Below are 26,685 nucleotides of genomic sequence, written 5' to 3' on the forward strand. Positions count from 1 at the left end.
TTTAAGATTATTCTTCAAACATTCTCAACATTTGTACACTTGTTTTTAGCATTATGAGGAAATTCTTCCTTAGCCCCATTCCAAGCTACCACTGGACAGTTAGGTTGCTGTCTTCTTAGAGTTTTGACTGGCAAGGAACAGAGGCAGAAAGCTCAATGAGGTGAATTAAAGGTTGACAGCAGGGACAACAACAATATTCAGCACTGAAGGACACACAGTGCTATTTATCAGTATACCTTCAACCCATTTATAAAAGATGATAACAATTTCCCTCTTTGGATTAAAAAAAACCCAGGTTGTTGCAAATTAATCTTCTTGCCCTTCACCAGAAAAGGGAGTGGTAAAGTCCCTTTTAATAATTTTCTATATGAAAAAATCTTTATTACAGTAATGGAGTTTGCATTTTTTTAAAGTAGTCAGAAGGTGTTTGTGTCCTACCATCACCCTCTTCATAGCAGTTCACATCAAATCTTTAATGATCTACTGGCATTTACACAGCGGAACTGTGCTGAACTCTGAACTCACAGTAGACTCTTGGGTCTCTCACAGATGTGTCTGCTTTTGCAAGTGTTGGAAACTTCATGGATTATTTCTTAACTCAGTAGCAAACGTCAGTACAGCTTTAGAAACATGCTGCTCACCATCAGGAAATCACATTCATTCCCAAACTGGGCCAAAAGTCCCGCAATTTGTTCATAACCATGTTTACTAGAAACCACTAATTGTCACTGGTCACCCTGGGTACAGGTACAGTTTACTATTCTGTGAATATTCTGTGCATTCAGTGTAATATTCTTTGAAGTACTGTTTTTTAGAGAATCACAGAATCACAGAATGGGGGAGTAGAATTAAAGATTAATGATGCAGGTTTCCAAACAGTGAGAGAAATCTTAGACTTTAACTGGTAAAAATGAGCAGTGATTAGTTAATCTTATCCCTCCATGATGACATCTGAAATTCTGCATGGAAATGAATTCAAAGTGGAAGTTCACTGTCTATTTTTTTCTTCCAGAAATGACCCATGGAACTGAAACATTTTGATATTTGCGGTTTCTGACCAACACTCCAAGTGCAGAAACAGACTCACCTTTCCAAATACTGTTGGCAAAATCAAGGTACTCTCAAACTGATCTTGTTTGTTTAATTCCTTTTGCTACAAAGAGCTTGTTGGTGGGGTGTGAGTGTGCTGCCAGTTATTTTTCAATTATGAAGTGCAACACTACTGACAAATATTAAGACATATCTGGATGCTGACTTTCAGTTCAGCTCTATTAGCTCTGCCACAAGATCAGCAGAAACAAGAGATGCAGCATGTCCTGAATAGACAAACCCGAGCTTTGGCCAGGCAGAGATGGTTATTTCAGAGCTCCTGTTGGGAGCATTTTCCTAACTAACATGCTCTCTATTATCCCAGAGCAATCTGACATCATTATCTCTGTGCTTGCAGAGAGGGGTTGCACTGGGGACGAGATGGGCAGGACATGGGGCTTTGTTCGCACCACGCAGTTTTAGGCAGCCTGTTCAGAAATGCAGGGATTCCTGCTGGGGAGGAGGGTACAAGCTGATCCTGAGCTTTCCAGAGGCTCTTGAACTTGGTCAGGATCTCCTACAGTCTCACTCTGCACTGCTTCCAGAAGAAAATTGTCCTTCCATTTCTCTCGTCCTCCCCCATTGCACAAGTTGGAGATGATAAAGTAGTGTTTACAGAGCAATTTTTTGGCTGTGCCCCAATCTCAGAAGCTCTGTTTATAAGGCCATGTAGACTTTTTCATGCACAAACCCCTCCCTTAGGTCATGGGGCCCTGCATACAAATTTTGGATTGATAGCTTAACCATGCATCTTAGCAAATATTAATTACAGTAATTTCACGAATACAAGCCGCAGCAAGAAGACTAAAATTTTGGTGGAAACCCGGAAATGCGGCCAATATTCTGGTGCGGCTAATCTATGGACAAAAATGTGATATCTGCCCTTACCTAGTATCATGCTGGTCCAGTCCCGAGCCAAAACAGTCTGAAATCCATGGTTTCCCGTTGTTCCGACGATGAACCAATCAGAGAACAGCTTATTGCCTGCCTGTGGATGGCGGCGTTACTGAGGGGCGAGGGTTGTTATCGGGGTGAGTTACCTCGGCAGTTCGATAAAAGTGTGTGATATTTCTCTGTACTTTTTAAAGTGTTTTCAGTCTTGTGTGGCTACGGGGCTGGCTGGGCTCGCAGGGAGAGGGCTGGGGGAGCCTCTCTCCCCTCAGGGAGAGGGGTAGAACGGCCACTCGGCTCGCAGGGAGAGGGCTACAACGGCCGCTCCCCCCGCGGGGCTGCGAGGGCTACAATGGCCGCTCCCCCCGCGGGCTGCGAGGGCTACAACGGCCGCTCCCCCCGTGGGCTGCAAGGGCTACAACGGCCGCTCCTGTGCCAGCACGGAGATGTGGCTCCGCTCGGAGCTCAGCTGCCTGCCCACGCGGCTGAGCGGCTGTTTAAAGGCCACGCGGATCCATTGGGAATGCTTGCAAAATGACCACACTATTGTTCCTGTCTTTTTCGGCTTGTAAATAAAGGGTGTGTCTTTTTTCACTTGGAAACAATGTTTCCGAGGTCGGCAGTAAGCCAGTAAGCCCCGGCGATCCTGCGATTGTGTTACTAAATGACGACTTTGTGAAAGTTCGCTGCGAACTAAAGTGCGGCTAATATTCCGGGTGCGGCTTATCTATTAACAAAGGCAACAATGTTGCCAACACACCAGCAGTGCGGCTTATATTCCGTGCGGCTTGTATTCGTGAATTTACTGTAATGTAATATTCTTGTTGTACCCATGAAGGGGAAGATCATTAACCTTTCCCCCACAAGTAAATAGAGGCATAAATCGCATGTGGAATTTGCCACAGCACATGAATCAGTAGGAATACTTAAGGATAAAAAATCTTAGAGGTCTTAAAAATCTACACAAAATAATTTAAAAAGTTGCATCAATATGAACACTGCTCTTTGTTTCCAGTGTTTGCCATCCTAAGAAAAGACTGTGGAAATGTGCAACCCTCCATTCTAAAGGCATCATTGTAGTGCAGTGCTAAGTACTGTCAGATCACCCACCCTGTGAAATATTTGGCTTACTTTGTCCTGCAAATGTGAACAGGAAGGGTAAATTAAGACCTAGAAAAAGGGGTGACTGAAATTCTTGAATACAAAGCTTTTACACAGCTTCTTTTGCAGTTTGCTGCTACTTTGTAAAAATAGTGCATTATAAAACAGAAAACCACCAAGCAACTTGGCTTTCCTTTTCTCAGAAATTGGTACTGAAAGACAGCAGGAAGAGCAGCACCAACATTGGTGCTGTGCACCTGAGACCTCTTTAATCATGGTGCTGCTGGAGGCAGCAGGGAGGTGGTTAAAAGGGAAGAGACCCCAGACGAAAATGATTTTTGGTTTCATCCTCGAGCTCACCATCTCAAGCAGGTTTAGGAGCAGCTGGCTGTGTTTCCTGACTATGTTATAAGCTCGACAGCAAAGCTCCACAAACTCCTGGAAACGCTGTGGGTTTTTCCCACCCTCTGTTATGAAATACTCCATCTCTGATGTGAAGATGAAGGGAGCTCGGTCCCTGGAAAAGAGAACAATTACCTGAGACATTTCACCCAAAATAGCTGATCATGCAAGACAATATTTGTAACTCATTATTCACATTTCCAATGTTTTCCAGTATTACCTTCCTCATTATTTCATCTCTCCCTTTCTCAGTGTGGAAATCTCTATTGTTCTGTCTGGTGTCACTAAATAACTGAGACAGAGATAGGTCTGACAGAAAGAGTTTCTGAGTGAGAAATCCAACAAATGAACAAGTGCTTTCTTCCAGCTCTCTTTCCTTTTCTTTTTAAGCCCTCATTGCTTTAATTTCTTGATTCCATCCTGAAAGTGAATCTGGAAACAAGTTCTCTCTTGGTATTGAAATATTTAAAAGTTGCTCTCAAAGAGGGTGGGTTATAAATATCAACTCCCTACTAGGCAAGAAGGGAATTTAAGAGAAAACCCTACACCTCCACAATCCAACAGCAACAAGAAACCCCCAAGGTATGATGCTATCATTAAATATAAACCATTTTGAAGAGATGTTTCTGACTCAAGTTAAAAAGGAATATAAATACATTGTCTTGTTTTCTCTACAGTTACTCGGTGTTCACCCTTGCTCCAGAATCTGACAACATGGCTTGCCTTTTCTTCGTATCACCAGCATGGTTTGTGGTATGGCATGCTATTGCAGAAGAAAACAGATTAGCCAGGCTTTTCCTAACAATCCTATTGTTCAATAATTCCAGAAAAGCCTGATAAACACAGAAAAACCTACTGCAGTGATTTACTCATCACAACTGTGTACACAGAACCATGTAAACAGATTAGAGGGCTCTATTCCAAGGCAATATACAGCATGTTAACCCTTAATTCAAAATAAATTTAAATAAACTCAGTGTTCTTGGTAAGTTCAAATGCAGAAATAAATTTCAGGATGTCTATTTCTTGCTAAAACATCAAACATGGGCTGAGTCAACCCCTCGCTTCCTGGTGCATTCATAAATGAGACAGACGAGCTTTCCTGGGAGTTTTCCTCATCTTCCCATAAAAGTGCCTGCCTTACATCACTGCAGAAAGAAAAACAAGTTGTCTTGAGATTATAGGCTACAGCTGGAAGTTTAAGTCACAATAAATGCTCAGGTGGCCTCCCCACTTTCATGTCTGGAAATGCTCCCATGGCAGCTAACTTTAAATCCACATCTCCCTTGGTTGTCTTTCACCTCCAAGCAGTTCAGGCCACTAGGGTGGTTTAAAAAAAAATAAATATATGTATATATATTATTCAATTCAGCAAGGTAGTACTAGGCATGATGAAGGTCCACAATAAAAATTCTTTCCCTCCACATTTTTCTGTCTGATGTAAGAATTGAGTGCACATTTGGAGGGTTATATTGAAGTGTGGCTGTTACACAGTTATTGTGCAGTTTTGTGCTGTAGATCTTAACTATTACTGACTCCTGAGAGTTCAGGTTTTCCCAGAACCTTCTTTCACTCATTCATTCCTGTTCAATATTATTTTTTATCAGTGGCATTTAAAATAGACAATAGGCATTAAATAAATTGATACAATTAGAATAATGAAATTCAAATTATTGAAGCCCATAGGGAAGAGAGAGAGATAGAGAAAATTATCAATGTTAACATCTTGATTTATATGTGGATAGAAGGCCAATCCAAATCCTGATTTGAAAGCATTTTAGCATCTCAAGAATGTCTAAACCCCAAATTTGTTCTTGGGCTAAAATATTCCCAGTCAAAAACTACCTCTATAAGTATGATGCATTTTTGTTCAAAATTCATATTTGATTTCTGATGTCCAACTGCACCAAGAGACACAGTTACACCATGAAAACACAGCCCTTTCTGAGCTAGTCCAAGTCTCCCACATTGAGCTACTTGAGCCGAAAATAGATACTGCAATCAGAAATTACTTTACTGGAAGAAATATGGTGTTTAACATTGCTGGGTTGGGCTGTGGGCCAACCTCCCCATAATGTAATGGCTGCAACATTAGTAATTTCTCTTACTGTTGTTCCTAAAGGATCGGGGTGAACACACAACTGATATTTTAATATTTACATTATTTATAGATTAATTTTTCTTGTGGCATGACTGAGAGCAGTTTTAAAAGGTTCTTAAATTTCTCAGTATCATTTGTGAATATGTTCTAGGGTGTTAGGCCAGTCCTCCCTTTTCAACATGCAAAATATGATCTAGGAATTTGATTTCTCCAGCTCTGTTTAAGATCTTTTCCTATCAGAGCCTCTCCCACAAGGTAAACCCTGCAATCCCTGGATGCTGAGGCTCCAGTTAAAAAAACCAAACCATACCATACCAAACCAAACCAAACCAACCAACCAACCAACCAACCAACCAACCAAAAAACACCAAAAAACCAGCAGCAACAACAACAACCAAAACAAACAAAAAAACCCACCCCCAAAACCCCACCCAAAATCAACACCAAAACAAAAAAAAAATCACATACAGCCAATTTAGAATATGGGAAACAAGACCCACTAGAGGGAACAATACAGCCATTTGTCACAATAGCATTATAAAATAAAGTTTCAGTGAGAAAAGATGCTTACTGACTTAACAGAACATCAAGGATTGTGAAAAACCAATTGACAGGATGTATGTCTGTGCATAGATGTAAAATGTTCCTTGTTGCTTTCACAAACTCCTTTGGGTAATAATAAACTGGAAGGTAGTTTTGGTTTGAAAAACAGGTGTCTGCAAGGGAAAGCAGGGCCTTTCCTTGAAATGGAGAAAGCAAACCCTTTCTCTCTGAATTAGTACAATTTTGAAATTCCCAACAAAGGGAAAATTCTCCAACAAAATTGCAAACATTTAAGTCTAGTCACTGCCCATCATGAAGGAAAAATCAGCAAATAGAGGCTCTTTGAGCCTCCAGAAGGAGAAAAGCAATGAGTGCCCTGCTGCTGCATGTGCCACACCCTGTGCAAATGAACCTCACCCTGTTGCACAGGCTGAATTTCTGTATTTAAATCAGGACTGTATTCTAATCAGTATTTTCTGTATTTTAATCAGTATTTAATCTTTAAGGGGCAGCCTTTTCTGGGGCAGAATGCCAAGATCACATTCCACTCAGCAGATGAGCAGTGCATCCAAAGGCCTGGTAACAGCAGCCTTCCCTTGGACTTCTATCTATCACATGGCTTGCTCACATGAACTTATCTAAAAGTTATGAACATTAAATACTTCCTACCCCAAAACACCCCCAAGATCCCACCTAAGCCTTTATATGCATGAGATGTTTGATGAGCAATGACTGTGTAACAGCCAATGGGACAAGAGCCCCCTGGCCTGAAATCTGGATTTGAACAATTTGCTGCTTCCCTCAAATTAAAGAAATACCTGGCATCAGTTTAAAAAAACTGGTAGGATGAAGTACTTTCAAGTAAAAGCCCTTTACCATATCTCTGTAGACCAAAAGCCTTTTTTTTCTTGTTTATGGTGTGCTAAAGAAATATGGAATTGAAGCATTGTTGAATGACCTCTATTGTGTAATTCTAATATCTGGTACCATTATTTTTAGAAAAGAAAAGCCTCACTGAGAGAACTAGTATGGCTTGAGATTGACCAAAGATTTACAGCCAATAAACCCCCAAAATAAGCCAATAAACCCCCAAAATAATTAAAGCTACCCTATCACATCTTGCCTACTTTTTTCTTTTCTTTCCTTTCCTTTCTTTTTTTTTTCTTTTCCCCTGAGATTAATGAATCCTTTGGTTTTATAGTAGAAATCAGTCAAAAAGGCAATACTCCTGTTTATGACAGAGTCTGATTGCAGTCCTGGGCTTTAAAGACTAAAGAATTTACTATGGCTGTGACAAAAGGGTTTATTCAAGTCATATTCAAGTCATTCAGTGAGAACAAGGCTACTTTAGGCTACTTTATGGGAGCTTTTTTTTTTTTTTTTTTTTTTTCTTTTCTTTTAGAGGTTTAAGATTTTCCTGTGAATGTGTTTTGCAGTTCCTCTCGAGATTATGAATGTTTGGATGATAAATCATGAGAAGGAAAAAAGAAAGGAAACCTCAAGGAAATGAAGAGATCATCATGCAAAAATAAACTTGGTCTGGAGTGATGGGAACATCTACTGGGACTTCACTGTGGGCTGGAATTATGCTGCATTCCAAGAAAACCAGTAAGAGCATCAGGATTTGTTAGAGATTCTAGATGTAAACTGATTAACAAAGTTTGTAAGGTCAACAGTGGTTTTAGTTTTTCCTATTCTGAATCTCACGGTACAGGACATTTAAGAATGATACACTGACTTCTTTTTCTATTAAATAGGAAAAGCATGTGAGATCAACAACAAATGACCTTTGCTCTGATCCAATCTAAGCTTCCCAATAATGAGTGCACTTAATGGAAAAGTCCAACTCACACACGTTGCTGCAATGAGATCTAATCTGCTGCGGTCCAACTTTTCATAGGGACAGTGTGTGGGAAACCACACAGAACTCTTTGCAATTTAAAAATCAGCTCAGCAGTAGAACCCCCCACATATTCCCTGACTGCTTTAAAATAATTTTGGCTGAGTCAAGAGTGACTGATAGTATTCAGCTTGACTTTGTGGAATTTAGATGTATCCAATAAAATAGGAAAAGCTTTTAGGGAGTGCTTAACTGCTGACATCCTTTGCAGCAAAAGCCAAAAGCTTATTGAAGAACACAAAATAAACGAACATGAGTGCTTATTTCTCTAAAGCCAAGTGAAAATATTTAATCACAGTAATCATAGACATTTGTAGACACAGTTAAAAACCATAACCAGTGGCACTCCTTTTATATATTACATAATGAAAGCGGGAACAAGCACACAACATAATTCATCACCAGCAAACATAGAGAAATATGCCTGGGCCACAAGAGATGCTCCATTTTTCTTCTTATCAGGACAAGATCATAAACATGCTTCTGGGATTCTTATTTTGCCTATTCTCAAATATTTTTATGATAGAGTTCTTCGTCAACCTCCCTATCAAATTTCTGTTTTAGGATGCCCCCTCACAGCATTTTTCCCCCTAATTCCTAATCTAACTCTTGCTGTGCTTTCATCTTATTAATTCTTACTCTTTCCTAAGGGAACATGGAGATCCCATCTTCCTTACAGCTGCCTCTAAAGTAAGACTATTATTGAGTCTTTCCTCAATCATCTGTAGACAACTGATTCCACCTTTTCCCACAAGTCTTGTATTTCAGATGTCCAATGATTTTAATTGCTTTTTTCTGGACTCCTTATAATTTCCCTGAGCTCCTTATCTCCATCTTTCTAAAAGTAAAATGTTAAAAATATTCCAGGGGAAGTTTTCACAGTGCAAAGTGAAACAAAAGGATTACAGTAATTTCACGACCATAAGGCGCACCGGACTATAAGGCGCACCCCCCGGGAGTCGGCAAAATTCGCAACTTTGTAGATCATATAAGGCGCACCGGACTATAAGGCGCATTTGTTTTTTTGCAGCGAGGCTCTGCCCCCAGCTCCCCCCGCGCAGTTGCTGGCTGAGGCCCCGCCTCAACCAGGCAGCCATGGGCCCCCGGGCCCGCCTCCACCTGACAGGGGTGGCGCCGCGGGCCCCAGGGCCCACCTGGACCCGGGAGGGGCGGTGCCTTGGGCCCCCAGACCCGCCTCCACCCAGCAGCCATGGGCCCCCAGGCCCGCCTCCACCGGCATGGGGGGTGCTGCAGGCCCCTGGGCCTGCCCCCACCTGGAAGCCATGGACCCCCAGGCCTGCCCGGACCTGACAGGGGCGGTGCTGCAGGCCCGGGGCCCACCTGGACCCAGGAGGGGCAGTGCCACGGGCCCCCGGGCCCACCTCCACCCAGCTGCCGTGGCACTGCCAGCTCCCCCCATGGCTCACGGCTCACACTTCCGGGGTGGCAAATGTCGCAACTTTGTACATCATAAAAGGCGCACTGGACTATAAGGCGCACTTCCGGGTTCGGGGGAAAATTTTAGTCAAAAGCGTGTGCCTTATAATGGTGAAATTACTGTACTTCGAATTTCAAGCTATTCTATCCAATATCTTATCAACAACTCATATTTGGCTGTGGTAAAACTCTCAGATCCCTTTCTAAAAAATTGCTAATACAAACTTTCATCACAACAAAAACTTGTACCTAGGGCCTCTACCAAAAAATGAAGAAAAGCATTCTCTATCCCATCATGCTGTTGCTAATGAAAAAACTGAAAATGCCACATATATAAAGATGTTAGTATTTATTAGCTCATACCCTGCCAAAACATGAGAGATGTCACTAAACTGGAATGAGCCACCAACATCATGGTGAAGAGAGGCTGAGGAACCTGGGCTTGTTTACCCAGGAGATGAAAGGTTTTTGAGAGTCCAAAGGAGATTTTCTTGTATCTACAGGAGGCTCTAAAGCAGATGGATCCAGACAAGAATAAGAGAGAAAACTGAAGTTCTGACTTCCCATAAGAAAAAAAAAACAAAAACCAAAAAACAACCCAAAAAAATCACCAACCAAACAAAACCCCCCTCACTATGAGAAAACTAAATATTGAAACAGGTTGCCTTAGAAGATTATCCTAGGAAGTTTTAAGATTTAGCTGGACACAGAAAGATTTCTGAATGCCCTGAGCATCCTTAGCTTCAGTAAACCACACATCCTGGACAATTAAAACTTGCATCAAATATTTTTTTACCTACATTCTTAAACGAAATCACTAGGCCTATACCAATTTACATGGTCTTAACTCTATATTGTTCCATTTCTGCTGCTGTTTGAGACCTCTACTGCAAGAAAATACTTTAAACTACAGATCTGAAGTCTCATTTCTGATTGCAGTTTTACCCACAGCATTTTTTATATTAATATCTACCTTTAGAGGCAGAAACATCAACCCACCCAGAAAGAATTTCCTGAATTCCTTAGGTAGATAGTTCTTAAATTATTATGGCTTTATTTATTCATTAAGTTAATTTTTCTTTTATGCATATCAAGTTTGCTAGTATAATTTTTTTACTATCACAGCCTCAATGCTAGCTCTTCAGTAAAATCACTGTGCTGAACATACCCCCTATTTTGATCAGCCATAAAAGAAGCATTTCACACATTGGCCTGTAATATTCTGAGAGATTTATGTGCTCCTGTCAGTAACCGAATTGGTCACATTGAGATTTAATCATGTTTAATGGATAGAGTGGAAAACAAGCTGTAATCCTTGCCTGAGCTGGGGGCTCTGATACATTTGTTAATACTGAGCTTCCCCCTGTAAACTGAGTCAAGGTAGCTACTCATTTGTGCCCCTCTGCAGGTACAAAGTGGAAGGGAATATGTCACTTAACTAAAATCCCTTTGCACTGTGGGTCAATGGGAGCTCGTGAGGGGTAAATGACAGAGATCCGATCACACCTGGTCCCATGGGATTGCTGTGCTGACACTGCAGGGAACAGGGCTGTTCTCAGCTGGGCTGTCACAGTTCCTAGCACAGACCCAGGTTTGGCAGTGTGCTGCCCAGGGACCTATCTGGAGCCCTCCCACAGAGCAAGGAATTGGTAAGGCTCACAATAGGAACACAGAAACGAGTTGGAGACATCTCTGGGTGGTTTTCTCTCAGCCTCTGCAATCTCCTGTTCTGCCATGGCCCAAGCACAGAATTTATTCACATGTCACAGAATTTCAACCATTCTATGCAATGAGCTGATGGTGCACTTTGGAATATTCTTACACAGGTACTCCCTGAAAGATCTACCCTGCTTTAGGACATGCTTGTTTTGAGTAGAGTAATTTCACGATTATATGCTGCACCATTTTGACTAAAATTTTGGTCCGAACCTGGAAGTGCGATTTATAACCAGGTGCGGCTGATATATGGACAAAGAACGAAAAGTTGCTGTTTTAGTTTGGAGGACAGGTGTCTGCTGAGAAAGGCAGGAGCTTCTCTTTGAAATGGAGAATGTAAACCCCCTCCCTCCAAATTATTATAATTTTGAAATCAAGGGGCTTTCAAGAAAGATACGGGAATTAGGAATAACAGTTCTTTACTAGGGAAATTAAAATAGAAATAAAGTACTACAAAGAAACAAACTCCAAACCCTGACAAAGTCAGAGTACAACCTGACACCCCATCAGGCAGGGTGTTGGTAGCAGTCCCATTAAATGGTGGCTGCAGTCCTCTTGCAGTGACAGATGTGGTTCAGTTGGAGCAGTGCTCCTGTACAAGGTGCAGTTTCCCTCCGGAGCTCCAGTGGGGATGTGGAGAAATCCAGTTTTCCTCTGGAGTCCAGTGGAGAAAGGGGCTACCTTAGTGTCCCAAAACCTCTGTTTTTATCTTGGTAAGAAATGTTGGGCTCTTCCCTGTGGCTGGAGCAACTTCCAATGGGATGAAGTAATTTTATCAGTCACACATTGGGACTCAATGGCCATGAGCAGAAAATGACTCCCTGGAGGAAGGATGAGTTGTGAAAAGATAAAAAACCATGCCCTGCCTGGTTTCAATGGCTGGCCCATTAGCAGAATATCTGCTGTTGAGATAAGGATCACTGCCCCTACCCTCAACAGATGGTGATAGATACCTTTTATCTGTATTGTAACCCAAGACAGTTGCCAACACCCAGACGTGCGGCTAATAATCAGGTGCGGCTTATAGTCATGAAATTACTGTAGTTTCATTGTCCTGTTTCAGGCATTGACTGGTTAAGAAGCAGCCCTGTGTCCAGCCAAGGCCCTTTTGAGTTGGGCTGGGCTTCTTGATCCTGACATACAGATAAAGCAGCCTGCACTCAGTCACAGCAATCAGACTGCAAAAAGCACTTGGTGGAGTTCAGTTTCTACACTTCACCTTCGTATGTGTCCATCTGTAAGGGGTTAGCTGCACTACTTAATTAGTGGTTTATCTTTATTTGTTTCTGCTTTTACTCAGAGTTAGGATTTAAACACAAAGTAGACGACTTTCAACCAATAAACTTGGTTGTTTATTAAATCTTAAAGTACAGAGATTTCTGCAACATTTCTAGCTACTAGTTAAAAGTAAGCGAAATGGAGGTGAATCTAGCTAGCTACAAGGCTTTTTAAAGCTAAACAACTTAACAAAGAGCTAACACGTATATATTGATACTTTTGACTTAATAACCGAACGCTTGTGACCTGCACTGTGGGATTTTTTTATTTAACCAAAAAACTACTAGCTGAAAGCATGAAGGAGACAGAAGGAGGAAAGAGACAATGTCCAAGAATGTCCATCTTGTCCATACCTATTACTATATTCTAATACCCCAAATTTCAAACCCTTTGCCATGTGAAATCACACACTTTTATTCTAATTACACGCCTGTTACTTTATCACTCAAATTTAGAAGCCTTCTCCAAGGCCTCAGGTCAAAAGCAGTGTTCTCCTGGGGGTCAGTGTCGGAAAGCACAGAAAGCTCAAAACTCCCAGTTTTCAGGGTTCCAACACCCACATTTGACAGTGCTCAGTGCAGCATTCCCCATGCCTTACACCATTTTCTAAGACTGCCACATTTTCTGTGTTTGTCAGGGTTTATTTCTAACCCTACTGATAAACCACTTGAGAGTTAATTCACAAGATTGCAGTAATTCCTCTTGTTAACAGAGATTGTTGGACAATTGCTTTTTGTGTCCTGGCTGGCCCTCAGCAGTGAAAAAGATTCTAAAATTGAGACCTAAAAGGAGCCTTAAAAGAAACGGAGCAAGTTTATATGCCCTACCAATGGAATATTCAGCTAACAGGCTTTTTCAGTATGAGATGGATATTTAGAAAACACAGTAATAGATGGTTGCAGGGTATTTGTATATCACCAGGCAAAATACAGAAATAAACCAGTGATGAAGAAATTGAATTGCAAAGAAATTCCTCGGGGCAGGGGATGAAATCCTACATGAATTAAATACATTAGTATGCTTTCAGTTAAGGATGAAGGACAAAGGCACAGTGTGCAGAACAAGCAAAAGGAGAAAAAAAAGAAAAAAAAGAAGACCAAGAAACAGAGATTAATTTAAAAGGGCTTGATGTATACTTGACTGTGTGTGAGAACAGCTCCCCCTGAATATAAATGTATGTTTGAGTGAGAACAGCTCCCTCGAACATAAAGAAGCGTGTACAGAAAGCTTTCAGAGGAAGGGGTGATACAATACAGTGTGTCTGATGGGAGCCAGGAGGACAAAATACACATCTCTAAAAGCAGTTTCACTTTGAAAAGGATACCAAATAAAGCCATTATCAAAATGGACAGTGGCCATGATGTCTTTCCCCCCTTTTCTTTCTGTTTTCTTGTAAAACTCCCCATCTCGAGAGCCATATCCTACAGAAAATCTCAGGGTGGCTAATAGAAGAAGGAGGGAAGAGGAGAGAGGAGGGGAATTTGATAGGAAGTCATTTAAATACCTCATGTGCTGCCAATGTCCCAAAGCAGAGGGAATTCTGCTGATGGCTCTGGAAACACCAAGCAACTTCTCCAGACCACGAGATTATTAACAGGAATAAATACCTGATGACTTCTAGCAAGTGAAGGTAGGAAAGCAGTTCATGCCACCCTTGGAGTGAAGGAAAAGCCAGAAAGGATTCTGAGAGTTGCAGCAGGCAAGAACTGGTTTCCAGGAAACTCCATTCAACAAGAACAAGGCTCTTGCATGAACAGAACGGGATACGGTCAAATCCACACAGACACTATATGGAAAAAACAGTATTGCCTCCCCTAATTGTCTGAGCAGTTGGAAAAGGATAACCAAAAAAACTGAAGATATGAAGTGGGCAGTGAACATAACTTACTCTATTTCAAAGCATTTCAGTTGAATTCCCTTCACAAGAGGCTATTACTTAAACAAACAAACCCAAAAAGCCCAAACAAACAAAAATGCCCAAGCAAACAAAAAAAAAAACAATAGAAAAGGGCAGACTATGATCCAGGTTGAATAATTAGAGAAAGCACTAGGCCGTAAGAACAAACCCCTGCCCTCAGGGCAAAGACAGCAGAAGTGCACCTGAGCCCCTGAGTGCACTTTGTGCTGTTCATGTGTTCCCAGACTCAGCTCCTGCTTTGGGACAACTTTGGGCACTTGGCTTTCAGCTGTGATGAACTTCTCACCTGATAAATTCATCCCTTTTAGGCCTTGGAGATGTTTCACCAACAGTTTTTTGAGCATATTTTCCCCTTCATTCTTTATGTGGATGGCAGACTTTAAACATCTCTATAATCTTGGTAAAATCTTTTGGCTACTAAAGTGCTTTCAGTCATGAAATTAAATCTTTCCAGGGTTTCAGTCAGAGATTTTTTGAGAGTGGTATAGAGGAAGTGCTCAAAGTGAATAGTGGCAAAGAATTACGAGCTACCAATTCACAGAAACCAACAAACCCAGAGCCATCGTGTCAGAATAATAAATGTAAACTACAGAGAATTAATTCTTAATACTGAAAATACCCACTGAAATATTTCCACATCTAATACAGGTTGGTACAAGTTTTCATGTAGAAATTTAAAAAACAAATAGTGATTATACTTTCAAGTTTCTAAATAAAAAATTTAAAAGGTAAAAAGAAAAAAAATAAAATATGTTATTCTCAAATCCTTGCTTCTTCCCCATTTTCCCTTTTTTTAGGAAAAAAAGAGAAAAAATGTAGATACAATACTATCAAAAATGCAGATACAATTTATTTTTCCATGTCCATATGCCGACATTTCTGTTTTAGAAAGAAATATGCGATTTTTTTAAATCAACACTTCTAGTGAGACATTAACACACATTTTAGGTTATTAACACTAAAGATGAAATGCATTGCTTTTAAAATAAAAAGACATACTTCTACATTTCTATATACTCAGATGTTCTGAAATACCTCTCATTAAAATAAAACACCAACCTAGGAAGGAAATGTGGAAAATATAATTTTCCCATATTTTTGCAACTTCCCTAATAACTGGAATTTCCCAAAGGAATAGTTAGGCTGTCTCCAGTAATTAACTTTGTAGGAGAAAACCAACTTAGCAGATTTAAATTCTGGGAAAACCATGCCAAGAGCCAGGATTAGTTTGGCAAAGAGACAAGAGGGTCTCTGTAGTTCAGATCAGGGAAATGAAAGAAAAGTGAGTGCTGGAGATAATCAGGATGACTGGGTGTTTAAAGATGAGAATGGACACTGATGTTATCCAAAGGTGGATTTACAGTGTGCCATGAGCTGCACACTTTGTGACTTGCCACCAAGTCTCACACCACACATCCCTGATTGAAAAATTACAGATGACAGTGCTGGAAGTGACTGGTAGTGGGGATTGACTGCTGAATTTTGGATTAGTTCAGTTAGCACAGGATTTAAATAAATCTCTGCTGCTTAATTCACCAAGGAGGAATTTCAAAAGGAGCTGGTCAGAACTGAAAGGAAATAAAAAACACAGGCAAGCAAAGTGTGGCAGGTGAAACCGCGAGCCAGACACTTCTTCCAAACCACTTGATGACTGCCCTAGCCTTGGATAATTATCTGGAAAACATTACACCTATTTATGTCTAAGTGGGTCTGAGATGATCACCATAGGACACTCAGTAGATGAAAAATAAGGCAGTTATATGAAGAAATTAAACAGGAAATATTTCTTTGTACAGTTTGAAGTGTACCTGCAGACTTGCCTGTTTTGGGGGAATGTAGGGTCAAAAGTGGAGGCTGGGTTAGAGAATGAAAGGAGCATTTTATTACTGCTGAAAAAGGTGTCATTCATTGTGAGTAAAAAAAATAAATAAAAAAGATAATGAAATCTCATGGTTCAGTAGGAAAGTTTCCTATGGGACTTTGAGAATTATTCTTGTGCCAAGCTCTCTGTTATTATCCTATCGGTTAACAGGTCATAAGACTCCCTCCAACACTTGTGAAATATTAGCTCTAGTCTAGATCCAAGGAAAGATGAGTTATTAGTGCTATTTAAAGTATTTACTGCACTGGGAAGGCACATGTAGAAAGGAAGTTCCTAATTTCTTTTCTCTCTCGTATCAGGAAGCACTGATTTTTAACTTGGAATCAAAACTGAGCAGATGTATTGGATATAATTCAAAGTTGAGAGCAGGAATTAGGAAGGTTTACTAATCCTTTTTTGAGGTCTCGTACAATCAGGAATACAAAAGTGAACATGACTGGATGAATCATGTCAGTTTCACGCTGCTGTTTTTTCAATATTATTTTAGAGTATGATATTCTGGGAGCACAAAAAACTAAAATAAAAATCTAATAAGAACTCAAATAAAAGTACAATATAAGAGCTGTTAGAGCCAAACCTGTTTCAGGACTTGCCTTGTGGGAATGAGTAGCTACAACCAGGACTGAGAGCTTCAAATTTTGAGAGAACCTGAAATTTGTGACCTGCAAAAAATCTGATATCCCTATGTTCCAAATAATGTTACATTTCATGGAGGTGCATACAACTCATAAGAAAAACAGTCATTAATAAATGATGTGATTAATAGATTTAAGTGATTAATAAATCACTACATTGATAGAATATCAGTTGCATGTGGGCTTGAGGAAAACAATGATTGTCCCATGGTGTTTGCAACCTGCACTGAGGTGGGAGACCCAGTTTTCCTAAGGAATCAGGAGGGCAATCCATGAATGGAGGTTGCAAATTCTGTAGTTTTAAAGCAGCACACTGCATTAAGAAAGAGGAAAAGAGGCTGCTGTTTGTGGAAGTGACTGTATTTAAGTTTTCACAGACTTAACAAGAAGCTTTGAAACAGTAACATTAATATCTATTTTTATTATTGCTATAATACCATTTAAATTTGGTTATCTCCCCTCTTATATTTGTTCCATCCTGTCATTCATTCAACTAGGTATTTTTTTGTTTATGCAAAATTACTACTCAAGGAAATTCCTTCTAGGTTCCAATAGGAGGTTTGTTGTAGAGAAGGATGCCGTACTTAACAAGGAGTGTTCATGAGCGTGTTTTTATTACTCTGCTCTGCTTTATTCTTTCCACAGCAAACAAGGAGGATTAAGGGGGCATATCTTGAATGATGGGTGATAATTCTAAGCACAGCAAGTAAATCTTTTGACCGCCTGACTTATAAGTACTTATTATCCTCATCAGCTTCCCTCATATCAATACTCCCATGCTGTTATGTCTGTCTAACACACTGAGATAGTCTAGTGCAGACAGAAGCCAGCTTAACCAAAAAAAGAAAAAAAAATAGCTCAAACTTAATTCTGATACTTGTTCTAGAAATTTTTAGAAAACGTGGATGAAAGACACACACTTATCATCTTGTCACTAAAAGGGAACATTAATCCATTCTTTACACAGCTGTAACAGCTCCTTTGTGTTTCGGACATGCTGGCATTACCCTGTCCTTATTCCTTTTCAATTCATTCCTTCCTAATGTGTTCACATTAGGAACTTGGATACATGATCACACACTTTTATTTATCCTTACCATGACATAGGTACATCACACCTACAAAAGTAATCAGATATTTGCAAAACAACCCCTGAGCTCAGTGTGGTTTGATATGGAACTTCAAAAGATAGAAGTTTGAAAATTTACCCACAGACACATAATTTAATTATTCTCTATGTCTATTTGGAAAATTTGGCTCCTTCTCTGAATATGGGAAGAAAGTTGTCAATTAAATAGATATATAGATTTAGATCCATTTTAGGAACCCTCTTCCGTTGGGAAAAAAAAACCCAAAAAAACAAACAATGGACATCAGAATTCTTTTATTCTGGTCACTACTAAAGTATATCATTCAAATTCCTGACCAAATAAGGATTTACATTTTTCTTTTACACTGAGAAGGGATCTCCAAAATCTTTTAATCCTTTTCCAGTCATTCCTGCACTTTTCAGAAGTTTGAAGAAACAACAAAAATACGTTGTTTTGGAAAATACAGGAAGAAAAAAAAGAAGAAAGCATAATCTCATTTGTATTTTTTATGGGAGTTGATAAGGTTGTGAAATTTCAGACCACTGCTTTAAAGTTTACTATGTGTTACTATAGGTACTGACCTTCTTATGCTTCCAAACATCTGTGCATGACCCAAAAATCTTCCAAAATCTATGTGGAACATGTGTCCAGTTTTTGTCAGCATTATGTTGTCACTGTGTCGATCACAGACTCCCAGGATGAAGGTAACAACGCACCAGCCAGCACAGGAATAAAAGAAATTCCTTATGGCCTAGTGAGTAAAACAAAAGCTCTTACATGAAATACCCACATATAATTTTCATGCTAATAGCTGGTTCTTTGTTTTGTTTTTTTTAAATGTTATTTTATAAATGCTATGCTTGTTTTACCAGGTAGTTTTGAGAAGAGATTCATGAGACAGATCTGAGTAAGAATGGTGTAGGAATGGCACTCAAACATTTCAAAGTTACAGCACAAGAACAATTTTATGCACGAGGTTTTCACCTTGTGTTCCAAAGACACCTGGAAGTCTATAGAAAAATTTAAGGCAAAAGGTGCTTAACTAAAAAAAAAAGCTTCTTGGCAAGAGGCTGGCATTTTTTGTTCAGTGTTCTGCAGGCATATTGCAAAAACAAATGTTAGGAAATACAGTAATTTCATGATTATAAGCCGCACTGAGTATAAGACGCACTTCTGGGTTTCAGCAACTTTTTCGTTTTTTGTCCATATATAAGCCGCACCTGATTATAAGCCGCACATTACAATACAGAGTGTGATAAAAGGTATCTGTTCTACCACCATCTGTTGAGGGTGGGGGCAGTGGTCCTTATCTCAACAGCAGATATTCTGCTAATGGGCCACCCATTGAAACCAGGCAGGGCATTGTTCTTTATCTTTTCACACCCCATCCTTCCTCCAGGGAGTCATTTTCTGCTCATGGCCATTGAGTCCCACTGTGGGACTGATAAAATTACTGCATCCCATTGGAAGTTGCTCCAGCCAGGGGGAAGAGCCCAACATTTCTTACCAAGATAAAAACAGAGGTTTTGGGACACTAAGGGAGCCCCTTTCTCCACTGGACTCCAGAGGAAAACCGGATTTCTCCACATCACCACTGGAACTCTGGAGGGAAACTGCAGCTTCTACAGGAGCACTGCTTCAACTGAATCACATCTGTCACTGCAGGAGGATGCAGCCACCATTTAATGGGACTGCTACCAACACCCTGCCTGACGGGGTGTCAGGTTGTACTCTGACTTTGTCAGGGTTTGGAGTTTGTTTCTTTGTAGTACTGTATTTCTATTTTAATTTCCCTAGTAAAGAACTGTTATTCCTAATTCCCATATCTTTCTTGAAAGCCCCTTGATTTCAAAATTATAATAATTTGGAGGGAGGGGGTTTACATTCTCCATTTCAAAGAGAAGCTTCTGCCTTTCTCAGCAGACACCTGTCCTCCAAACTAAAACAGTAACTTTTCGTTCTTTGTCCATATATAAGCTGCACCTGATTATAAGCCGCACTTTGGGTTCGGACCAAAATTTTAGTCAAAATGGTGCGGCTTATAATCGTGAAATTACTGTAATTTGAATATGCACAAATTTAACCATTTGCTTTGTAAAGCTTGTTCTACATCCTATGAACTGATTTGTACCTACATGGATTTTTTTTCTCCAGAACTCAGTTCATGTCCCATGAATCTAAATCACAAGGTATCCAATGTAATATAGAAACCCAAACCATCCTAATCTGGATCTTAATGTTTTTGGACAAAACCTGCATTAGCCAAGACAAAAGACTATTTAGACTTTCAGGAATTCCCTGTGCATTCAGGGTGCCACCTGCAAAGGCAAGACAGGCCACAGATCAAGATTTGGTTGAATTTCATGTCTAACTCTACTACCTACTCACTTTGATGACCTCGGATAAAACACTTAAGCTTTCTATGGTTTTGTTCACCCAGCTGTAAAATGAGGATATTAAAGCTCGTTCTGGACCAGTTTTCTGAGCACCTTAGCTCCAGGACTGTGTGAATAAAAAATTATGAAGGACTAAAAAAAGAGAAAGGTTCATTCACTAACAAGCGCAAAAGGAATGCATAGTAGTAATTTTATGCATACCCTATGTAATCAGATCTGACTACATTTTATATACTTAAAAAATTGGAAGAAATTGGATAGGAATTGGTTTTCGAATATTCCACATTAATGATATTGTTTACAAACAGTAGCAGTCGCAAGAAATCAAGTTTTCAATCAATAATTAGCAGCACCTTGCTTTTAAATTGAAATGCTCTCTATGCTTCTACCATAAAACTGTCAACACACAAACTTGTAAAAACACCCCCTTCTACACAGATTGTTCCTGTTTAGTAGAATCAAATTATATATGAGGAATTCAAGTGTTCATAGTTAAAATGTAGATGAGAAAATGAAAAAGAAATGGAATAATTACAAAATTACTAAAGTTTACCAAACATATTTATAATACACATCTACTAACAAACTGCTCTAAAAGCATTTCATTCTCGGAGAGCTAAATACTCAAAGCATTATTTTAAATTTAAAATTTTGGCCACTAATTTATCATTTGCATGGAAAACTGATTATAAAGACTATCCCAGGAACACAAAAATAGAATTTTTTTTTTCAGGGGCCTCAGAACATGCTCACCCATCAAAGAATTTATGGATTTCCTTGGAAAACCTTTAGTTCTATAAATGAAATTTCCAATTGTTTGACTCATAGGGAACATCTAGTTTCATAAAATCAGATGCCTTACATGATCCCATGAGAACATGTGATATGAAAAGAATGATCTTCTGTATTTCAGCTATTACTAGGTGATTTTGATAGAACAGCTTTCTGAAACTCTAGGTACTGGCATGGTTGTTCCTAAATGCAGGGAATCTGCCAAGACTTTATATGGTTTATATAAAATAAAAAAAATTAAAGAACTGGCCAAAATATATTTTTTTTTTCTGAATTCAAGAGAATTTCTATTTCAATTTCTCTTTAATTTACTAGTAATTTCAAAATATCTGTATAACACATTTTTTATAGAAAATGTAATACCATGCACCTGATAAAAAGCAATATTTCCTCAGACAGAATGTAGCATTTAAGTGGAGTCCCTGGTTTCTCTGCATGAGACTTGTTTGTCTCGTGTCTGAGCGACTCGTTTTTGCTGCCTACTATAATTTGGTTATTTTTTCCCCCCATGGCATGACATGAAACGTGTAATAAGCTTCATTATGATGTTACCTCTTGGTAACTTGATTCCAGAGGATGGTGATGGTGAAACCATTTTTTAATTGTGTTTTCTTTCAGTGGTCCTATCAGTCCAGACTCCCTGTGGATCTTCGCTAGTGTGGTAGCATCTGGCACCATCTGTACCAGTCCTAATCAGAGGGAAAAGAGTTTGCATAAAAAATCCTCAACTCTAAAAACACAGGAAGACAATAAATGCATATTGCCTGTTGTTTGATCATTTCATCCAGAAAAAAAAAAAAAAAAACCAAAGACAAAAAAAACCCCAAACAAAATAACCCCATGTTTAAAAGCTTTAAAATAATGAATGCAGCAGAAAATATAGATCACTATTGTTTTACTCTTGCTCTTTGGAAATTAAAGAGTACTGAGTGGAAAGGGGCAGTTCTGTGGAGGAGAAATAAAATCATCAATAACAATATTGTGGACATAACTGCCTCCAAATGCAAACAAGGTGAACAATTCAGCGAGACTCAAAGTGAGTAGAACACATACAAAACTAAAAAATAAAGTAGGATTAGATATTTACTAATATATATAAAGTTGTTTCATATGCATTTATTGTCTAGAAAAGGGCAGATTTTTTTCTGGAGTATGTGATGCTGATCACAGCTTGGAGAAAGAGTACTGAGTAGTGCAGAAATTATCCTGCTCTAGTTTGTCACAAACTGGGGCTCTGAAGTGCAGAGAGAAGCCAAGGATTTTGCAATACTTCATTTGAGTCCTCTGTCTCTACTGCACTCATATGAGTCCTTTTTTTGGTCCTGAGACCTGTCTTTCCAGCCCTCTGTGCCTGTCCCCATGTGTGCTCCCCTGGCAGGTCATCCTGCTACTCTGCATTACAGGGTAGTAAAATTCTTTCTCTAAGAATTTAACTTGGTGACAGTTTCCTCTATTTCACCATGCCTGGAAAGTGGAATTCTACTAATGCTTTATTCAGTTTTCACTGAATTTCAGTGACAAGTGATTTCTGTGATTGCATGAGCATGAAATTACCATTCCTCATCACTCTTGTGTGGGAAAGGTGGCCATGGAGAAAGTAATTAGCCAAGGACTTGGAAAACCTGTGCACCCAAACCTCCCAAACAGGTGTCCTATGCGACCTCTTGTCCTTTTTCCTTAATTATTAACTGTAAATCAATTATCTTAACACTGACGTAAACTCCTGAGGAAAGACATCTGGAAAAACTGTGAGGCACTGAGGAGTTTTTGCTGCTATGGTGGTGGAAGGAAGAGACTGTCAGGGAAAGAATATCATTTGCAGATGATCCCTGCATCTCCCTTGGCAAACATCAAATTAAGCATTCGTGTATAGAAGAGTCTATATATAATGTCAGGTCCAGAAATAGTGTTCCTGTATTATCTGCCTTTGAAGCAGAAGCTTTCAAGCTTTGATTCCCATCCCTACAAAGAAGGGAGGAGTTTTTTTCCAGGTCACCACAACAACATGCCTTGTGCCTGAACTCATCTATACTTTTCTCTTATTTCCTTTATTTCTCTTATTTCCCTCCTCTCTCATGTTCACTTTGTGGCTGAGAAAGCAATGATTTTATTTTAATTTTTCCACTTTAATAGCTTTTGTACAGCAGGTAATTTGGATAAATCAGCCTTCTGTTTGAGCTAGGATTATTTCCAGTAGAAGATTTGGTCAGGGAAATATAGCCAGCTTACTGCTGTCTGCAGATTTCTATAGCAATTGGTATCCCTGCTACAGCTCTGCTATAACAACCATAAAAGAGAGAAATAGAGCTTTCAGATGAGTCAGGCCTGCCCTAAGCAACATAAATCACAAGAATAATATTTCAAAATCAACAGCACAAAGCTGTCATCGCTTGTCTGCAGGTACTTTCTGTAGCCACATGCATCTAGGCTCATTTAAGCATCTGTGTAGGACTACACTGGATTAAAACTTCAGTAGCTATGGCCAATTTTCTCCAAAGCCCTCTTTTTGATATGTGAACTTAAGAATGTTTTGCAAGCTGACAGTGTTGAGGCTTTTGGAAAATTCTAACCTAAATTGCTACAAAATCCTAGGAGTTCTGGGGAGGCAGAATGAATAAATTTTATACACCACTGTTTACATGAAATATGAATAATGCAATACAGGTTCCTTTTGAAATTTGAGACTGACCTTGTCCTTTCCCTGTAGATAAACACCTATAAATGATCATTTGCATATCCAGTCCCTCTTGGAGCCAAATGCTGTCCATCACCCGAATAAGTTGCAGAACCAACATATCTTGACGTAGATCATCACCTATCTGAGAAAATTGCACATGAAATTCAGTTTTCTCCTTCAATACCAGACAGAAATAATGCCTTATTTTGCTGGGACTTTTTAGGCCACCAAAGCAGCTACATTCATTTCAGTAACTCTGTCTTGTTTTCCTTCAAAGCTTCTACTTGCCTTTCTGTGTCAGAAGAGGACAGAGTAGGTGGCATACACAGACAGGAGCAGTTTTGTCAGCCACTGAGATGGTAACAAATGACTCCTGCTTAACTGTGGCCTTTCTGCTTATTATTCCCATGTAATTATTAGAGTTAGAAAATTTAATCCAGAGGTAGGATCCTAATTTAGTTACATTTTAAAGTCTACTTAATGCTAGATCCCTTTGCACAAATGACAGTGTTTGGCTAACATTAAGCCTCACAACTTGGTATTTGCAAGGGAATTTTATCACAAATTTACATTTTATCCATAACGTGATTGATATTCAGTTCCAAGCAGTGATGCAGCGATGACCCCTCTCCCCATGGAGTTAGTCAAACAATAATCTCAGTGAAATGGGGCTTTAATTATAGCCATAAGAATTAATGAAGAGATTATTTTCACCCATGGCTGAGTAAATGGCCTGTGAAAACAACAGCCCTGATTTTTTTGTTTCCCCCCATCCACTCCATGTAAAATGCATAATTTTTATTGTTATTTTAAGTGCTTTATTCTTTCATTACATTCTTTTTATACAAGCATTCCAATCTACAGACATTTACTGCCAGGAAATAAGAACTTGCGGAGACATAAACTCATCTTAAAAAGACAAAATAATTGAATCTGGTTTTCTCTCATCAAAAGGTAATCTTGACTCCAAATAATTCTTCCTAGCAAAAAAATTCCAAAAAAATCTTATTCTCCCCACTTACCTTCCCTCAATTATAAGGTGGGAAGACAATTTAGTGAAATACCCTTAGCATTTGTTATGCTTCTCATTTATGTATGAGTTATTTGTCATGAATAAGCAATGGAACTGTGGTGCAAGTAAAAGGTATTTTAAAACAATGTTTTTGCTGGCAGGAGAAGGTGACAGCAGCTTTAATACTTCCAGCACCTGGACAATGAGTTGGCTGCTGAACATTACTAGGGAGGAAAAAAATTGTTTGAGTAGAACCAATGCAATTGCTTAAAAGCTCCATGAACAGGTGTTTGCTCAAGTGGGTAGGAACCTGCTATCTGATATTGATTCTCAGATGGAACAGCATAGGAACCAGCTTTCTAAATGTTCAGAAAAAACTTAAAATTGCTAATTTCTCCCCTTAGCAGGCCTGGAAAGCATACTTCTATTTCTGAGAATTACAGCTGCTCTAAAAGGCAAGTTAATTTAAGACAGCATAGATTTTTTTATTTGTTTAACAAAAATTTTTTTTGTTTGATTTCTCATTTGGAAAATGATTCTGCAAAATATCTAAGAATATTGCCATTGGCAACAAACCATTTTTTATCCATCAGTATTTAATGAACTTGTGTTCTTCTCTAAAACCAATACCCACTTTTAGGGAAGACTTGTGCTCTTTTTAAGGAGAACTAACTCTAGAATGCATACATTGTCTTTTGTGGATGGACTGTCCTGAACTCTGAAGCTTTTCTAGGTGACAACTGCAAAATAAAGCAGAGTTTATTCTGCCACATGCAGAATTAGGTTTGTGCGGCAAATGGAGCCTCCAACACTCCAGTATTTTGGTTTTTATAGAGACATATGGACAAGGCTGAGGGTTCAGTCACTCTGATCTATCTCTTTTCTGAGACTTGACCTCTAACTTTGATGTCATTAATAAACTAGGTTTAAAATATGAGCTTTATATTCTAGCCTAGTTGTCTTCACTAAGGAAAAAAACTGCCATAATTTGTTTGATTCTCTGCTGATCAAAAAAGGTGACACTTCAGTGTATTGCCTCAACATATTTCATTACAAGTTCCAGGGTCAACAATAATAGGGATGAAAAACAACAGAGCTAAATCAAGTATTCTCAGACTCAAGGTTTAAAACATAAATTAGGTGAATTTAAAATGTTTATTTTCCATACCAAAAGACCTGAGGATTAGAGAAAGAACATACCTTAAAAATAACATTGATGTTTCCACTTGGAGCATTCACATTGACGAAGGAGATTTTTAAGGGAAAGGCATTGGATGTAAAATAAGAACATGACTGCAGGGGAAAGAAAAATGGGACAGAAAAACAGCAGTGTCACATAGACAAAACACCAGGCCAATAAAATGCCCCTGAAAAAGATTCCAGCTTTAAACACTGCTCACTAGCACTGCCAGAAAAAAATAAATAATTCTTGATATTATTGACTGCTTCATTGAGTCTGAAAAACAAGAAATTCTTTTTCCCAGACAACCTGCTTCACTTAAATATCAGACCATATGAACAGATAATATTTTATGTGCTAATTGTTCTTTCATTTTCACCCAGGCCTATCAACATAAGCTTTGCCTTGAACTGAGTGGATGAATTATGAGTCTTAAAGCATTGAAAAGCCTTCGGTCCCATTGTTTTCTGAACAGAAAACCAGCCCTGGCCAATCAGACATGGAAGCAAAGAACCTACCAATTTCTTTGATGGCATCACTCTGGCTGGGGATACAGATAATTTTCAAAATCATACTCTGTTTTATGTGGAATTTACCTTAAGCACAAACTCCAACTTTCATGCTCTATAGCTCCTTCCACCTGA

The 26,685-nt window shown here is 39.1% G+C and overlaps 1 protein-coding gene across 1 annotated transcript in view; it reads right to left on the reverse strand.

Annotated features, from left to right (window-relative positions):
* PIK3C2G (phosphatidylinositol-4-phosphate 3-kinase catalytic subunit type 2 gamma) overlaps positions 1–26,685 on the reverse strand; it is a 172,038-nt gene that overhangs the window by 50,016 nt on the left and 95,337 nt on the right. Inside the window, exons 20-24 of the mRNA XM_042779210.1 lie at positions 26,062–26,154; positions 23,862–23,991; positions 21,725–21,861; positions 18,566–18,735; positions 3,442–3,598 (exon numbers count right to left, since the gene is read on the reverse strand). Of these exons, the coding sequence (XP_042635144.1) occupies positions 3,442–3,598; positions 18,566–18,735; positions 21,725–21,861; positions 23,862–23,991; positions 26,062–26,154 (687 nt within the window). The remainder of the gene's footprint in view (positions 1–3,441; positions 3,599–18,565; positions 18,736–21,724; positions 21,862–23,861; positions 23,992–26,061; positions 26,155–26,685) is intronic.

This window comes from Catharus ustulatus, chromosome 4 (genome assembly GCF_009819885.2).
Source record: "Catharus ustulatus isolate bCatUst1 chromosome 4, bCatUst1.pri.v2, whole genome shotgun sequence".
Taxonomy (NCBI): domain Eukaryota; kingdom Metazoa; phylum Chordata; class Aves; order Passeriformes; family Turdidae; genus Catharus; species Catharus ustulatus.